Source organism: Myxine glutinosa, chromosome 6 (assembly GCF_964187855.1).
Source record: "Myxine glutinosa chromosome 6, kmMyxGlut1.1, whole genome shotgun sequence".
Lineage (NCBI taxonomy): Eukaryota > Metazoa > Chordata > Myxini > Myxiniformes > Myxinidae > Myxine > Myxine glutinosa.
The window spans coordinates 28,243,150-28,259,115 of NC_136266.1; the positions used below are offsets into that span (position 1 = coordinate 28,243,150).

The 15,966-nt window shown below is 42.0% G+C and overlaps 1 protein-coding gene across 4 annotated transcripts in view; it reads right to left on the bottom strand.

Annotated features, from left to right (window-relative positions):
* Window positions 1-15,966, bottom strand: part of LOC137429354 (protein PALS2-like) — a 729,474-nt gene that overhangs the window by 243,242 nt on the left and 470,266 nt on the right. For 2 of the 4 annotated variants that reach the window (XM_078779703.1, XM_078779702.1), the window contains one exon: window positions 3,111-3,176. In XM_078779703.1, the coding sequence (XP_078635829.1) occupies window positions 3,111-3,176 (66 nt within the window). Of the gene's footprint in view, window positions 1-3,110; window positions 3,177-6,662; window positions 6,691-10,187; window positions 10,209-15,966 lie in introns of all 4 variants that reach the window. The other 2 variants (XM_078779704.1, XM_078779705.1) reach the window with 2 other exon arrangements.

Sequence of the window (15,966 nt, forward strand, 5' to 3'; positions counted from 1 at the left end):
TTTTTTTTTTTAAATGATTATCACCTATTTATTTTCATTATTAATCATTTATTTATTTTCTTTCTTAGCCTGGTGTTGGCTTAGCGGTTAGGGTGCCGGCTTGGGATCCTAGGATCCTGGGTTTGAATCCCGGTCGATCGCTGAATTAACACCAGGGGGGTTGACTCAGCCTGTCATCCTTCCGAGGTCGGCAAATTGAGTACCAGCTTGCTGGGATGAATGATCCCGGTGTGTGCCCCGGTTTAGAATAGGTACACCGGACCCCTGCGCATCGTAAGAGGCGACTAAGGGTTGGCGCCAGGAAGGGCATCCGGCCATAAAAACATTGCCTCAAACAGGGAACCATGATTGTCATGGGGCCCGCAAGGCTAACCCCTGCTCTAGCAGGGAAAATGGCCTTAAAACGATCATTCATTCATTCATTCATATTCTTTCTCATCTGGACAATATCTCAGGCACCTTTTGAGCTAAAAAATGAATGAATGATCGTTTTAAGGCCATTTTTCCCTGCTAGAGCAGGGGTTAGCCTTGCGGGCCCCATGACAATCATGGTTCCCTGTTTGAGGCAATGTTTTTATGGCCGGATGCCCTTCCTGACGCCACACCTTTTGAGCTAGGAGGCTGATATTTAGACAAGACAGTGACCAAGTGATGTGGCTATAAAATATATATTTGATTTATTGATAAATAAACTAATCGATTAATTATTTATTGATTAATCAATTAATCAATTACTTATTTAATTTTCTTCCGATTAATGACTAATATAATTAATTTTCAAAAAGTTACACTTTCGGATGAAACACTGGTGGTTGAGGTATGCTATTAGTCAATTGATTAAGAAATTATTTTACGATTATTATTTGTTGATTTTAATTATGCAATTAATCAATCAATTATCGTACACTTCTCCCTCCCAATACCGTCTCCATGTGATGCATGGCGGTATCGCTGGGCACCATGTGTGAGCACCATTTATGAGCTGCGGGTTGACCATTTGTTCTTCCTATCTGAACTGGTTGTTCATAATACTGGGATCGTAAGTAAATATACTGTATTTTGAATTACGTTGATTACTTTGTGTTTCTTGTTCTTCTTTGTTTCTATGCAGTACATGGCTGCGGGGTAGCATCAGTGGCTGAGGTTACGGCTGCGGTATTGATGCAAAACCCTCTGTATGCTAGGGCAGGAATTTGTTATTTGTTCATGGTGCCGGAGAACGCTCGCCTTCTCTTGGCCAAGGACACCATGGGTTCTTTCACATCCGCCAAATAATGTCAGCAGCCGGGACGCCAGTTTAACGTGCATCCGAGGGATGGCCCACACATTGATTAATCACCCTGCCTGTGAAACACCGAAATGACAGTTTATAGCAAGGTCGGGATTTGAACCCAGGTTAGACAGCTTAGAGGCAAATGTGCATACTTTTCGCCTTTAGGCCATCCTGCCAGCCTAAGGTGTCATGATGCCCTCATAATTCATGTAAATATACATTGTTTCTTACATTAGTGTCTTACTAGTTCTTCCATGAGCATCATGTTCACTGTACAGAATAAATAATTAATCTACAGCCATCTTGAAAGCCACAGAAAGAGTGTTGATGAGTAACGATCCTCTCCGGCCTTGCTCCCCCAGCTCTCTCTGTGCTCTGTCCCCCAAATATTCCTACAGGTCGCACAAGATCTGCCAGCAACCCTCTTATGGTTAAACTGACAAAATCAAGGCTCTCTGCTCACCTTCACTCTTTCATTCCTCTTTTCTCCCGCCTCTGGAACAAACTCCCTCACTCCCTTCAATCCCACTCCTCCCTCCAGGTCTTTAAAACAGCTGTTCACCACCATCTCTTATCTTCCCCCATACAAAACCTTGATCTTCTACCCCCACTAATTCACCCCAGATCCACCTTGTTTGAAATTCCAACTTCTTTCCTGGAAGTCCTGACAGTGTCCATATGTTTTATACATCTCCCACCCCCCCCCCCCCTTCCCATGCCTCCCCCCCACCAAAGCCCTCTCCCTCCCACAGATCTCTCGATGTCTCCATGTCTCTCGGTCCCTGCTCTCAAATGTTGTGTTTGTGTCCTTCCCCCTCTCTCCCCATCTTGTCTACCGCTCCCGATGTTATATGTTTTACGTGTCGGTTTGTCTTTCTGTGTGATTAATGTTCGCTCTTTCACGAGCCTCGATCTTGTATACCAAAAAAAAAAAAAAACCATGCAAAATGTCTGTCGTGTATGCTGCCATTTCGGGAGGCACTCTCAAGGGCTGCAAGTATTTCTTTTTATCCTTCAAGCCTGGGTAATGGGTATGTAGAAGTTTTTATGATATTCATGCCTTGTTAACCTCTTGGTAATTTGAAGCCCATTTTCATTCTGAGAATTGTGTTTGTGCTTTTTACACTCGAGTTTGCAATTCATATTCGAAATGTCTGCTTTAACACATGCACGTATGCACACACACACACACATGTTACGCCAACGAATACCACGTCAATTAAAAGATTATTTAGCATGAACGGAGGAAGAATATAAACGTTTGAATTGGTCTGTAGAGAAGAGTGGAGGGGGTGTGGGATAGGTGAGCGGATGAGGTGAGACCAGCTGGCAGTCTGGTGAGATGAAGCCAAGTGATAATATATTCAAATTTGCATTTGGTTGAAAACAACAAGCTCTCGCAAGCCATCTGTTTGCCGCTGTGTGTGAACCCCGAAGATGCTTGTTTTGTGCTGTGTTGTTAGACAGGGTTGAGATTCGTACCTGACGGCAGACACGGTCGTCGTACGGTCCGTAGGTGCGTGGACAAGGCAGCGACCCATAAGAGAACAATTAGCCACAACAGCACACATTCTGGAACTTTCCATGTGTTTTGCATTTCCTTTGTTTGGTTATCACATCCGGACTGCTACATAATAGGCAAAATCAAAATGTGTCCACGGGCACCTGGCGGTTTTCATTGACATTTGTGTTCCAAATCACACAGTAGGGAGTAGGCTAACACACTATGCACATCATACTTTAAACTTTCCTGCTTGAAACAAGCACCACATTCTCCGAAAGATATCACAATTAAAGAAAGAAACACTGGAGTGTTGCACAACGGGAGTATTCTTACCTGCATTCTTTGTTGAAACGTACATCATTCGCTTCTTCTTCTTCCCTCTCACTCCACACAGGCTTCCTGGGTGGTCGGCAAGTAGACAGTGGCACATGATATACCAGGGCATAATGAGATGGCCTAACATAAAAAAATATATCTTCGGGTAAAATTAACTCAAGTGTGAATGGCGTACTGATGTAATATCATACCAGCCTGGACGCATGCACGCACGCGCGCGCGCACACACACACACACACACACACACACACACACACACACACACACACACACACACACACACACACACACACACACACACACACACACGCAAGTTGCCTGATTATGTCTGATCAGGGTAAACGTTGTGACTACAACACGTACAACTAGAAAGAGCAATCACAGATTGCAGACCCTCGCCAGGAAGTGTTTTCAGTGGTTTTTAAGGCTTTTGTGTTAAAGCAAATATGGCGGCTGAACCACGTGACCAATGACATCATCATCATTTTTTCTTCTTCACCAATTTATCCCCAGATGATGCTCAAGAAATTTCATCTTGATCGGATGAAGTTATGTGCTTGTCGAATCATGACGTCATAATGGAGGCACCTACGAAATCATCATAAAACAAACAAACAAACAAACCACCTTTAGAGGCCATTTTTCCCCGCAAGCAGGGGTTGGCCTTTTTCGGGGACCGTGGTTGTTGTTGTTTTTCGGTCCCCTTTTTGAAGCAATGTATTACGGCCGGATGCCCTTCCTGACGCCAACCCTTTTTGCCGCCTTTAACGACAAGCAGGGAATTACCAGTGAACTGGTACTCAATTTGCCGACCTCGGAAGGTATGACAGGCTGAGTCAACCCCCCTGGCGTTAATTCAGCGATCGACCGGGATTCGAACCCAGGATCCTAGGATCCTAAGCCGGCACCCTAGCCACTAGCCCAACACCAGGGACCTACGAAATCATCATTAACATATGTTATTCCACATGGAGAGTTCTTTACAGAGCCATGTCTCAATTTTTTCTATGCAGCACTTTCGGAGATAAAGAGGTGCAATTTTTTACAGTTTTTACAAGATGGCGACCGAACCACGTTACCGATGACGTCATCATTATTTTTTTCTCAACCAATTTATCCCTAGGTGATGCTCAATAAATTTCATCTTGATCGGATGAGGTTTTGTACTTGTCGAATTATGACGTCATAATACAGGCACCTATGACATCGTCATTAACGTATTTTATTCCCCATGGAGAGTTCTTTACAATGAGCCATGTCTCAATTTTTTCTATGCAGAGTTTTTAGAGATATAGAGGAACAAAGTTTTTCGGGTTTTCCAAGATGGAGCCCATACCACGTGACCTATGACGTCATAATTATTTTTAAAAATCATACTGGTGGAGATGCACCTCTGGTGAAAATTTCCTGTCAATCGGACCAACGGTTGCAGAGAAAATCATATTTATTCTGTGCGGACAAACAAACAGACAAGCAAACGGACTAAAATGCAATACCCTCTCCTCAGGTGAGGGTAATGATGAATGATACCTCATGTAAGAGCTCTTGGGTCCAGACAGTGTAGGAGGAGGTTTAAGATTATTGTTATTCATTCAATCTCGAGTTTTATTCATTTTTGTTGCACACGTGGTATATATTTTCAGTTCTTGGTTTTCACATATACAGGAAGTAAAATAAACGAGAACAATGCGACTGTGTCGCCAATATCCCGCCGCATAGTCCCACAATGGGTGGATGCCATCATTCACTGTCCTAAAAATAAACAAGTTTGATTTAACTCCCTTTAGCTGTTTTCAAGCATCAAATTTTCACCAGCCATGACAGGTTTCACATCGATTAGTGAAGCAGTTTCAGAGAAGGGATTTTAAAAAATAAACATTTTTGGCTGGTATTCCACTTCACCTATGATGTCGTCATTACCATGCTTTGTTCCACATTGGGAGTACTTGACAATGTGCCAAGTTTCAAATTTTTCCATTCAGCGGTTTCTGAGAAATATTATTTTAATTATTTGCTTTAAATCCAAGATGGCTGCCATACCACGTGACATATGATGTCACAATTATCATAAAAACATTCTGCATGGGTGTCACTCCTACCCTGAAAGTTTCGCGTCTCAATCGGACATATGGTTGCTGAGAAAAACGAGGTTACGGACGTACGCACATATGGACGGACAACCCGAAAAGATAATGCCTCCAGCGACTTTGTCGGGGGAGGCATAAATATATATATATATATATATATATATATATATATTCAGTTAATCTGTCAAATCTTACTATATATCGAAATATATACTACCAGTCAAAAGTTTTAGAACACCTCAATTTTTCCAGTTTTTATTGAAATTTATGCAGTTTAATGTCTCAATGTACTCTGAAATTAAGCATAGAACAAATAAACAATTAGAGATAAGAAAGAAATCATAGAATCATTTTGTTGAACAAAATTTAATTTAAATTTTTGACTCGGCAAGTTAGCCACCTTTTGCAGAAAAACCGCCGAACACACTCGTGGCATTCTTTCTACAATGGAAATCAAATATTGTTTGGGAAGTTCTTCCCAACACTGTTGCAGAAGTTCCCACAAATGTGTTGCACTAGTGTGTTGCTTTGCTTTCACCCTTCTGTCCAGTTCATCCCAAACCAGCTCGATGGGGTTTAAGTCTGGAGACTGTGCTGGCCATTCCATGATTTGAAGCCTACTGTCTTGTTCTTTTCCTCGAAGGTAGTTTTGACATAGCCTGGAGGTGTGTTTAAGGTCATTATTTTTGCTGTAAGATGAAACCCTGACCAACTCGGCGTATACCAGAGGGTATTGCATGGCGCTGCAAAATGCTGTGGTAGCCCTTTTGGTTCAGGGTGCCAGTCATTCTGTGCAAGTCGCCGACTCTGGATCCAGCAAAAGAGCCCCAGACCATCACGCTTCCTCCTCCATGTTTGACAGTTGAACCATCCTTTCGCCTACTTGACGGCGTACAAAAACCCTGCGTGATGAACCAAAGATTTCAAATTTTGATTCATCGGTCCATAAGACCTTCTTCCAGTCTTCAGTAGTCCACTGACGGTGCTTCATGGCCCAGGCAAGCCTCTTTTTCTTATTTTGCCATCTTAGCAATTGCTTTTGTTGCTGCCACTCGATCTGTCAAACCTGCAGCTCGAAGTCTTCTCTTCAAAGTTGAAACTGAGACTTGCTTACTTCGACCAGTGTTAAGCTGTGCTTGAAGCTGTTGTCCTGTGAGTTGCCTATCAAGCAAGCTGTTGACTCTCAGAAACTTGTCTTCTGATTCTGTTGTGGCTTTGGGTCTGCCAGACCTCTTCCTGTCAGAGTTTCCTCCAGTTTCCAACATACTACTTCCTGCAGTGCAATATTGTCCAAATAATGCTTGAGGGTGTAATAACAGTCTGTTCCAATACTGCTTTTATACAGACAGGGGGTTTGTAATCAAGTAATCAGCAGAGGTTGGGACATCTGTAGGAATTGTTTGCATCAACTTTCAAGACTTAATTTAATTACATTGCTGCAGAACAGCTGTAAGTTGTTAACCCATTACATGTTCCCTGAAGAAGACCTTCTTTTTTTTTTTTACAATATAACTGTGCAATTTACATTATTTTCCCATTTTTGCTAACCTAAACTTTTTTTTAAACCTCGAGCAGTTTACTGTTTACCTTTGAACCATTTCAGGTTATTCACTGGACATTAAACTGCGTAAATTTCAATAAAAACTGGAAAAATTGAGGGGTTCTAAAACTTTTGACCGGTAGTGTATAAAACCGAAAAACACGGTTAGTGAAGCCGTCTGACTATATGTCTATTAATTATGTACTGTTTGAACATCGGTTGCATCCTGTCTATTATTTACATGCTATTGGAATGTAACTTTCCACCCTTTAGACTGCTGAGGCCCCTTAAGCCTTTGAAGACCCTTTATGACCCCCAAGACCACGAAGACCCCCTAAAAACCCAAAAGACCCCGAGGACCCAAAAGACCCCGAGGACTTAAAATACCATGAGGACTCCAAAGACCTAAAAGATCCTGTATAGCCTTAAGTACCTCAAAGATCCTGAAGACCCAAAATAACCTTAAAGACCCAGAAGACCCAAAATATCTCGAAAACCAAAAAGACGCAGAAGAACCCGAAGACATTATAAAGACCTACAAGACCAAAAAAACTGGAAAAAAACCATGAAGACCCTTAAATACTCCGACGACCGAAAAGACCCCAAAAACCTAATGACCTAACAGACCCTGAAAGACCCTGAACACCGAAAAGACCTTGAATACGCCCAAAGACCTGGAGGACACAAAATACCCTTTATGACCCAAAAGACCCCAAAGATCCAGAGGTCCCGAAAGACCCTTAAAGACCCTTTAGACACCGAAGACCTTTCAGATCCAAAAGACCCAAAAGACACCGAGGAATTGCCACAGGTCCATGCCATTATGCTGTCACAGGACATTCCTGTCAAACTCCCTAAATATTCCACACTCAATTGCAAACTAATTCACTTACAACAGCTGGTGAAACTGGGTTATCTGCTATTATAAACTTTTAGAGGCTCATCAGTGAGTGCCAGGGAGTGTTTTAGGCAAAATACATTAAAAAAAAAAAATTTTTTCAAAAAGAAAGTTGGATGTTTCTGGATTTTTAGGCAGTGAAGCGGCTTCAATATTTGGCTACGTCTTTCCGTTCATCAGTCCATCACAAATGAAGAAGAACAACCTTTCTAACCCACCTGTTTAATTCTAAAGGGTTCTAAAGTGTAATTCTAGAGGGTTCTAAAGGGTAATTCTAAAAGGTAAATCTAAATGGTTCTGAAGGGTAATTATAAAGGGTATTTATAAACGGTATTTCTAAAGGGTAATTCTAAGGAGTTCTAAAGGGTAATTCTCGAGGGTTCTTGAGGGGTTCTAAAGGGTAATTGTAAAAGGTTCTAAAGGGTAACTCTAAAAGGTTCTAAAGGGTCATTCTAATGGGTTTCATTTGTTTCTAGGATTTTCCGATTTTATATTCATAATGCCAAACTGAACTGCTTCCTTCGGACACCTAAGCCTTTGTAGCTATGTGAAAGGTAATATTAAACGATACCCGACAGCATTCTTCAGTGGGTGGAGGGAAGTGTTGTTTTATATCCCACACAAAAAATAGATATTTAAAATTCGATTTCTTCAAAATACCAACAAGGATTCGAACACCACCGGACAACGCCGGGTACCCCTGATCATGTATAATAAAGAAATTCTGTGTGTGTGTGTACATCTGAAAATCATAGAACCTCTGGGTGAGGGGACGGGGTAGGGGGGGTGGGGGTGAAGGCGACTTATGGTGTTTGCCTGTATTCGTGGCACAGTGCAAGTGGTTTACTGACCCCTGCTGCAGAAGGGGGGATTATTGGCCATGCCACAATATATATGCCCCACCTCCCCCAATATTCCTCCCCAAGCTGCTGTGGAAGGGAGTGGTGTTTTGAGCGTTTTAAATGATCTTTCCCAGATGTAACACGCAGATGGACAAACTACTATTTTTCCATGTCACGCTTCTAGAAGTGCAGTAAATGTAACATTCATCTGTTTAAATTTTATATTGGTTGCATGGTCGACAGTATTGGAAACACGACATGCATCATAGTGGTGCTGGATGTCTAAATGCAGAGCTCAGAGTGGAACCTGAAGATGGAAGCTTAGCTAAGTGGTAGCGTGTATTTGTCCTTGCGCTGTCTAGTCTGGGTTCAATTCCTGTTCCGACGATAAACTACCATCCTGGTGCTTCCTGGGCAGTGCAATACATCAATGAGTATGGAGGAGAACTTGAGCCGACTGTCCCAACTGTTCGCATCTACTGGTGGATAAGCATGCTATATCCCATTATATCTTTCAAAAAGAGTTGGCCATTGTGTGCCAGAGGACTGGCCAAATTACACATTATTGTCTGAGCTGAGGGTTGTTTCTGCATGACCTGTGATGGAGTAGTGACCTGTCCAGAGGTAAATTCTCAGCTCTGGAAACGTTACACACAAGGAATACATACAGACTTTCATAAGGGAGGTCATTGAGCCCATGTCTGTGCTGCATCAACACCCCATTAATCCAACGTATTAGTTCATTAATCCAACTAGCAACGGTACCCGCCCTATGGGCGGGGCTTCAATTTGGAGGCCCAAATGAAAAGGCAAAATATCAGAAATTCAAGGCTTTTTTTTTGGAATAATAGCCGGCGAATTTTAAACGATTCATATAAACATCCGTTGAATCATATCACACGCAAATCATCAAAATCTAAACAGTACATGGCGCCCATTTTGAAAAAAGATTGAATTCTGCAAAACGGAAGCGGCAGCTACACGTCTTTCTCAGTCGTCTTTCCCAGTCGCACGTTTATGTGTGAAGAGTGCGCGCCGAATCTGTAACACGGAAGCGGCCGCTACACATGTTTCTCAGTCGCTTTGCACACGCTGCCATGTTACTTCGGAGCCGCACGTTTATATAGGAAGAGTTTGTCAGGAGTCGATCTACTCTCTCCTAGTACGTAGAATAAACAGTATTTGTACAATTTCAACAAAAGCCACATCACTGTTCAGATCGGTAAATACTAGTACCCGACTGCAAAGCCGCAATGAGCTGGCGAAGCCAAAGCCTCTTGCCACTATTTTACCCATCACTATGGCAACAGTAGGTTAGGTAGTTGGTAGTAGGTAGGTGTAGTAGGTACCATACCTAGTTCAAAATGACACCATTTGCATTCTGGATGAGATTAAAATTTATAAAATTTCCTTCGTGATTAATTCGGTGAATTCCGTCTCAACTTCGGATATTTCCGGCCGTGAAAAACTATCCCCGACGGCCGCGAGATTTCTAAAAAATAATTCTTCGTCAATTTTAGAATACTAGGGCATGCCCGTACTATATATATGCCCGTACTATATATCTATCTAAAATTATATCCCCCCCCTCTATTTACATGAAATGGTTTGGTCCATTCGCAACGCCAAAGCGAACGGCGAACGGCTTGCGAGTACAGTGACAATCCCCCCCCCCTCTATTTACATGAAATGGTTTCGTCCATTCGCAACGACCACAGAACCCCCCCCCTCTATTTACATGGAATGGTTTGGTCCATTCGCAACGCCGGCACACGCGATCGTTCGCTGCTCTCTGATTGGTTGAATCGTTTTTTGGACATAGCTCGGTAAGTAATTGTCCGATTAATATGAAACCTTGAAAAGGCACATCCTCGGGTCCCCAGCAATATACCTGGCAAGTTAAAAGTATATCGGACCCGTGGTTGTCGAGAAACAGCGGTCACAGACAGACAAACGTACAAACGTACAGACAGAGATTACTGGAATTATAGATAGATTTGACGTCGTTTTCAGCGTCCGAAATGTGGTAAAAAGCTTTTTTGAAATATTTTTTCAAATGCTCGAATCTCATTTGTTCCGGTAATTGTTGACGATTTTCGTTGAAGATAACCAGGGCCAGTGTGGGCCCGGGGAACGAGGTTGGTCTTAAAGTATTTTAATTACAAATTAGAGGTGCAATAGATTGTGAATCAAACAAATACGGGTGAAACAAACTCCTATTGAACTTTTTTGCAATTTTTTAATGCATACTTCCGCATCCGGAAGATGGCGGCCTCCATTGAGTGATTTGGTTTTTGAAATATTTTTTCAAATGCTCGAATCTCATTGGTTCCGGTATTTGGTGACGATTTTCGTTCAAGATAACCAGGCCAGTGCGGGCCGAGGTTGGTCTTAAAGTATTTTAATTACAAATTAGAGGTGCATAACATTGTGAATCAAAAAAAGACGGGTGAAACAAACTCCTATTGAACTTTTTTCAATTTGTTATGCATACTTCCGCATCCGCAAGATGGCGGCCTCCATTGAGCGATTTGGTGCGTCAAAGCTTCGAAATTCTCAAGGGATCCAGCAAAATCTGGCTTTTCAACATAATACGTATGCGTTCATTCACAACACCGGCTTCGCCGGCTATTATTCCATCGTGTTTGGAAAAACTGGAAAACTTGGAAAACTTGGAAAAACAATATAGCCTATTTTACTCCCAGGGCTGCCAGGAATACCCACCCAAAATATCGTTGCGATCGGTTGAGCCGTTTTTGCGGTACCTTCGAACGGACGGATGGACATTTGGTGAGTTACAGTAAGATGGGTGTGAGGGAAGAGGAGGAGTGAGGAGAACAGTGGGGAAGGCACAGGGATATCACCACGGTGATATAAATACACAGATAAAAAACAGTATAATTTTGAATGAAGAATAATAATATTAAAAAGGTATATATTTTGCAAAAAAATAAAAATAAAGGCTTCTGTCATAGAGTAACACAGTTTAATCTGACTTGAAAGCCGCACCCTATTTGGAATCCATAAAAGAAGCATGATGTAAAAGAGAACATCTTGAGATCGGTCCTGGAATTTAGGCAAATAGTGTAAAGTATTATGCAAAGGCTGATGTCGGAGGAATAATAAGCAAAATAATTATTGTTTTCTACTAAGTTTTCTGAGAAGGAGAGAGATTAGGCGAATCATCGCTGGCATTCTGACTAAATTTCTTGTTTTCAATTCACACACGAAGGGGTTCGACCCGATCTTTTGCAATTACTGTATGCTTTGTTGCGGCGTCTGGAGTTTTTTTTGTTTGAGAAGTAACATCAATGAACAGTTTGTGTGCTGGATTGGGAAAGAGAATTAAGAAGTTCTGGCAAGTCGTATATTGGGGCTAGCCAATGAGCTTGGAGCTAGGTTTCAACGAATAGGAGCGAGCGTTCTGGGAGAGGGAGGTATTAAGTTCTGCTCGCATGGGAGTGGTCAGAGTTAATTGGATTTTGGTTGGAGTCCAGTACGGATCTAGTCTGTTGGTATTGCGAAAGGCATGACTCATTTTGCTAACCTTGAAAGGATGACAGGCTGAGTCAACCCACTGGGTGTTAATTCAACGGCATGCCAGGGGCTTGAACCGGGACCAAATAAAAATTTTAGAGGTTGAAAATGAAATTGTGTACGTAATTTGTGAACGGGGGAAATTTAATGTGACATGATAAGAAATTACGGTGTTAGAACATGACTGTGCCACTGATGCAGTGCCCCTATTCTTGTAGAATTGCTGCACGTTTTGTGGGCCTTGAAGGTGGGCCTTGTGGGCCTTGAAGGTGAAGGTGTGGGCCTTGTGGACAGGTGGGTTCAATGTAATTGGGGTTATTTAGCTGTACAATGGAGGTCTAGGCTTAGGAAACAGTTGGGTGGGTTCACCAATTGGATTGGTACATATATTGATTTGTCGAAAGGTTAACCAAAGTGATCTGGCGTATTAGAGGGTGTGACTATTCTGGGGTTCATCTTGGGGAAGGGAAAAACTAAACTGAATGTTGAACATTTTCTTGAATATTGGGACAAAAATGTCATAAATTAATGAGGGAGAGAAGAGGTTATTGATACAGCAGAGGGAATTATGGGTAATCTTAGGATACAAATTTGATTCATGGCATTGCTCGTTTCGTGTAACATTAAATTTTACGAGCAAGGGGGAAGATGTGTGAGAGGTGTGTAAGGGTGTGGGCTCACCAGGTGTGGGAAAGGTGTGAAAGGTGTGTTAAATTTGGTGGATGTCTGATGGAGATGAGAGGCAGGTGCATGGGATTGATACTTGCTTGGCTGTTTCTTTGCAACATGCTGGGGGTTTAAATGGGAGTAGTGGTTTGTACACGTGTGCTTGACTCAATGAGGAGTGGAGTGAGGTGATTGGTGGTATTGTTTTTGGAGTGAGGTGGTCGTTGTTGAAAAAAAAAATTATCTGCGGGATTATGGTTGTTGGAGGTCTGATGGGATTAATGTGTATGTCGGGAAAAACAAAACAAAAAGGAAACATAAAAAAAAAACCATGTCATCACTGAAACACCATGTAATTGAGAGTTTTAGGGTTAATGGGATATAAGGATATATAGCTCCAAGTCGATGGATCAATAAAATTATAGTTTGGATGCGGAGATAGAGCTTCTTCATGCTAAACTGTTTAATAGAGCCAAATTTGGCCAAATTTGCTGCTCATAACACTTCAGTAACTCTTCCCAAAGCAATTATCACTCCATTTCTTAGAAGTGAGATGGCCTTTTACTCCATTTAGCCACGGCAGAGTCTGCTTTCAACACACTGGACAAAGCAGAGTAAACCTTCATATAGATGTCGAGATAGAGCTTCTTCATGAACTAAAATCTTAAACATTTTTAAGGGGAGTTATTCTACATCTTACTATAATTCACCAAATGTCTGTCTGTCCGTTCGAAGGTACCGCACAAACAGCTGAACCGATCGCAACGATATTTTGGGTGGGTATTCCTGGGACACCCTGGAGTAAAATAGGCTATATTGTTTTTCCAATTTTTCCAAATTTTCCAGTTTTTCCAAACACGATGGAATGATATTTACCGATATGAACAGTGATGTGGCTTTTATTGAAATTCTACAAATACTGTTTAGATTTTGATGAGAATTATGAACCTGCCGCGTATCCGGAAGTGGACAGATGACGACAATGTGCGGGTTTGATAATATCCAAATACAACCGTCATTCAATCGTAATGTTAAACCGTTAAACGTTAATCGTGTTAATCGTTTTGTTAAAGTATCAATTGATGATTGGAATTGAGTGAATACAATTACGATTTTGAATTCGTAATTGTATTCACCCAACCTTACGGAACTTCACATCTGGATTTAAATATTTGTTTATGTCACGAATTATGTTAAAAGTTAATTTTTTTATATTAATGCTATTTAATTTGTGATTGGAGTTTTGCTGTTTGGAATGAAAAAAGAGACATCGAGTTCAAGTGAATGACGAAATGCCGTGACGGTTTCTACTTTCTAAACGTGAATTCGCGGATCGCCATATGCAGATTCGCCATTGCCTGGGTATGGAACAAACGTACGCGTTTGTTTGCGAATGTGTACGTTTTTCATGGAAGTCCTTCACGAACCTGCTGTCCATGTCTGACGTGCGACTGAAGGTGCTACAGGAATGTGGAATTTATTGGTTTCCTGCTTTAGCATTCGCCGTTTCTGCATTGTCTGTTTGCTTCTGGCCTCCCACCCGTGCATAGCACGGGTACCTCACCAGTCAAATAAATTCAAGATGGTGTTTGTCTGCTGGGTGGAGTTTAGACAAAGTTTCTGGTTAAGATCTGGGTTAATTTTGGTAGGAGAAAAATAGATTTAAAAGGACTATTGATGAATGATGTTGCTGGAGGAACTATGGAGTATTTTTCTGGTTAAAGAAAATCATTGGTGGGGATACAAATACAAAAACAAATACTACCATATGTTTTCAGTGGATTAATGTTAACAATTGCTACTATTATGATTGGGGGATGATTTATTGATGTTGTCAACAAAATATATGACAAGACGTGAAATTTAGTTGGTAATTACAGATGTTTACACACACACACACGCACACACACGCACACACACACACACACACACACACACACACACACACACACACACACACACACACACACACACACACGATGAAATTATCCGAGGGAAGACCGTGAACTGCTGGATGTAAGGATGTTATGAGGTGAAATGTAATTGGGATAGTTAATCATGTCATTAATTATGATATGGTATGTTTTATGTTAAGGTTTACTCTGCTTTGTCCAGTGTGTTGAAAGCAGACTCTGCCGTGGCTAAATGCAGTAAAAGGCCATCTCACTTCTAAGAAATGGAGTGATAATTGCTTTGGGAAGAGTTACTGAAGTGTTATGAGCAGCAAATTTGGCCAAAGCTGGGTTAATTTTGGTATACACCCCCCTCCAAAGCAGACAGAGACATCTTCCTCTGGAAAAATTGATAATTATGATTGAAATGATGTCCATCATTTTCACAAGGATTGGACCATTTGCTTGAACAACATTGTTATGCGTGGGCTAAAGGCGACCACCTGCTTCAGTTCGATGTCGGGAACATCCACTGCGCCAACAACCAGGAGCCCGCATCAGAAGTCGAGGTCGCTTCACCCGTTGGCATGACGACCTGCCATCTACCTGATGGTCCTGCATGATGTCACTGTTCCACTGGCTGCCCAAGGAAGGCGAGACTTGGATGGGGCTGCTGGTCTGCACTGAGTGTTATTTGGCTCTGGCTCACACCTGGACACAATCTTGCTGGTCAAGCAACATCTCGTCAGCACTCTCTGCCCACTCACTCTGTGTGAGGAGGCAGGCCAACTGCAACTGGACGACAGCCTTGTTCAAGATCTACTAAGGCTTACTGCAAGAGTGGCCATGATGCTACTAGCAGGGTCATTTTATGATGTTGCCCACCCTACCACCATTGTGGTGACAACGTGCAATAGCTTGTGTGCTGCCGAGACATGTGCAGACACTAGAAGATAGTGACCTACACCTGGTTCCTCAAACACATGAAAAGAAAATTGCGTAGCTGGTTGACTGAAATAAGTGATTGGTCTCTCTCTCTCTCTCTCATTTGGTGATGGGGACACAGAGTTCCAGTATTCACCTTGCAGAAAAGCCTCGTATATGAACAGTCATTGAATGCTGCAAGGGTCAAGCATTGATTCTGCTGGTATTGCCACTCAGATTGTGGTGGAGAAGAAGTTGATACCTTGAACTGAAGAATTTGTGGATTTGTATGAGGCGAGACTTGTTTACAGGGTACCTGAGTTGATGACCTGAGTGAGGGTACCTGAGTTGATGACTAATGACGCATTCTTCTGCCATACTGGATGTTGAGGTGGTGATTCACTTGGATGGAAGAGCATCGCAACTGACTGAATTGCCAACGACGGGTTGATTCAACGGACAAGAAG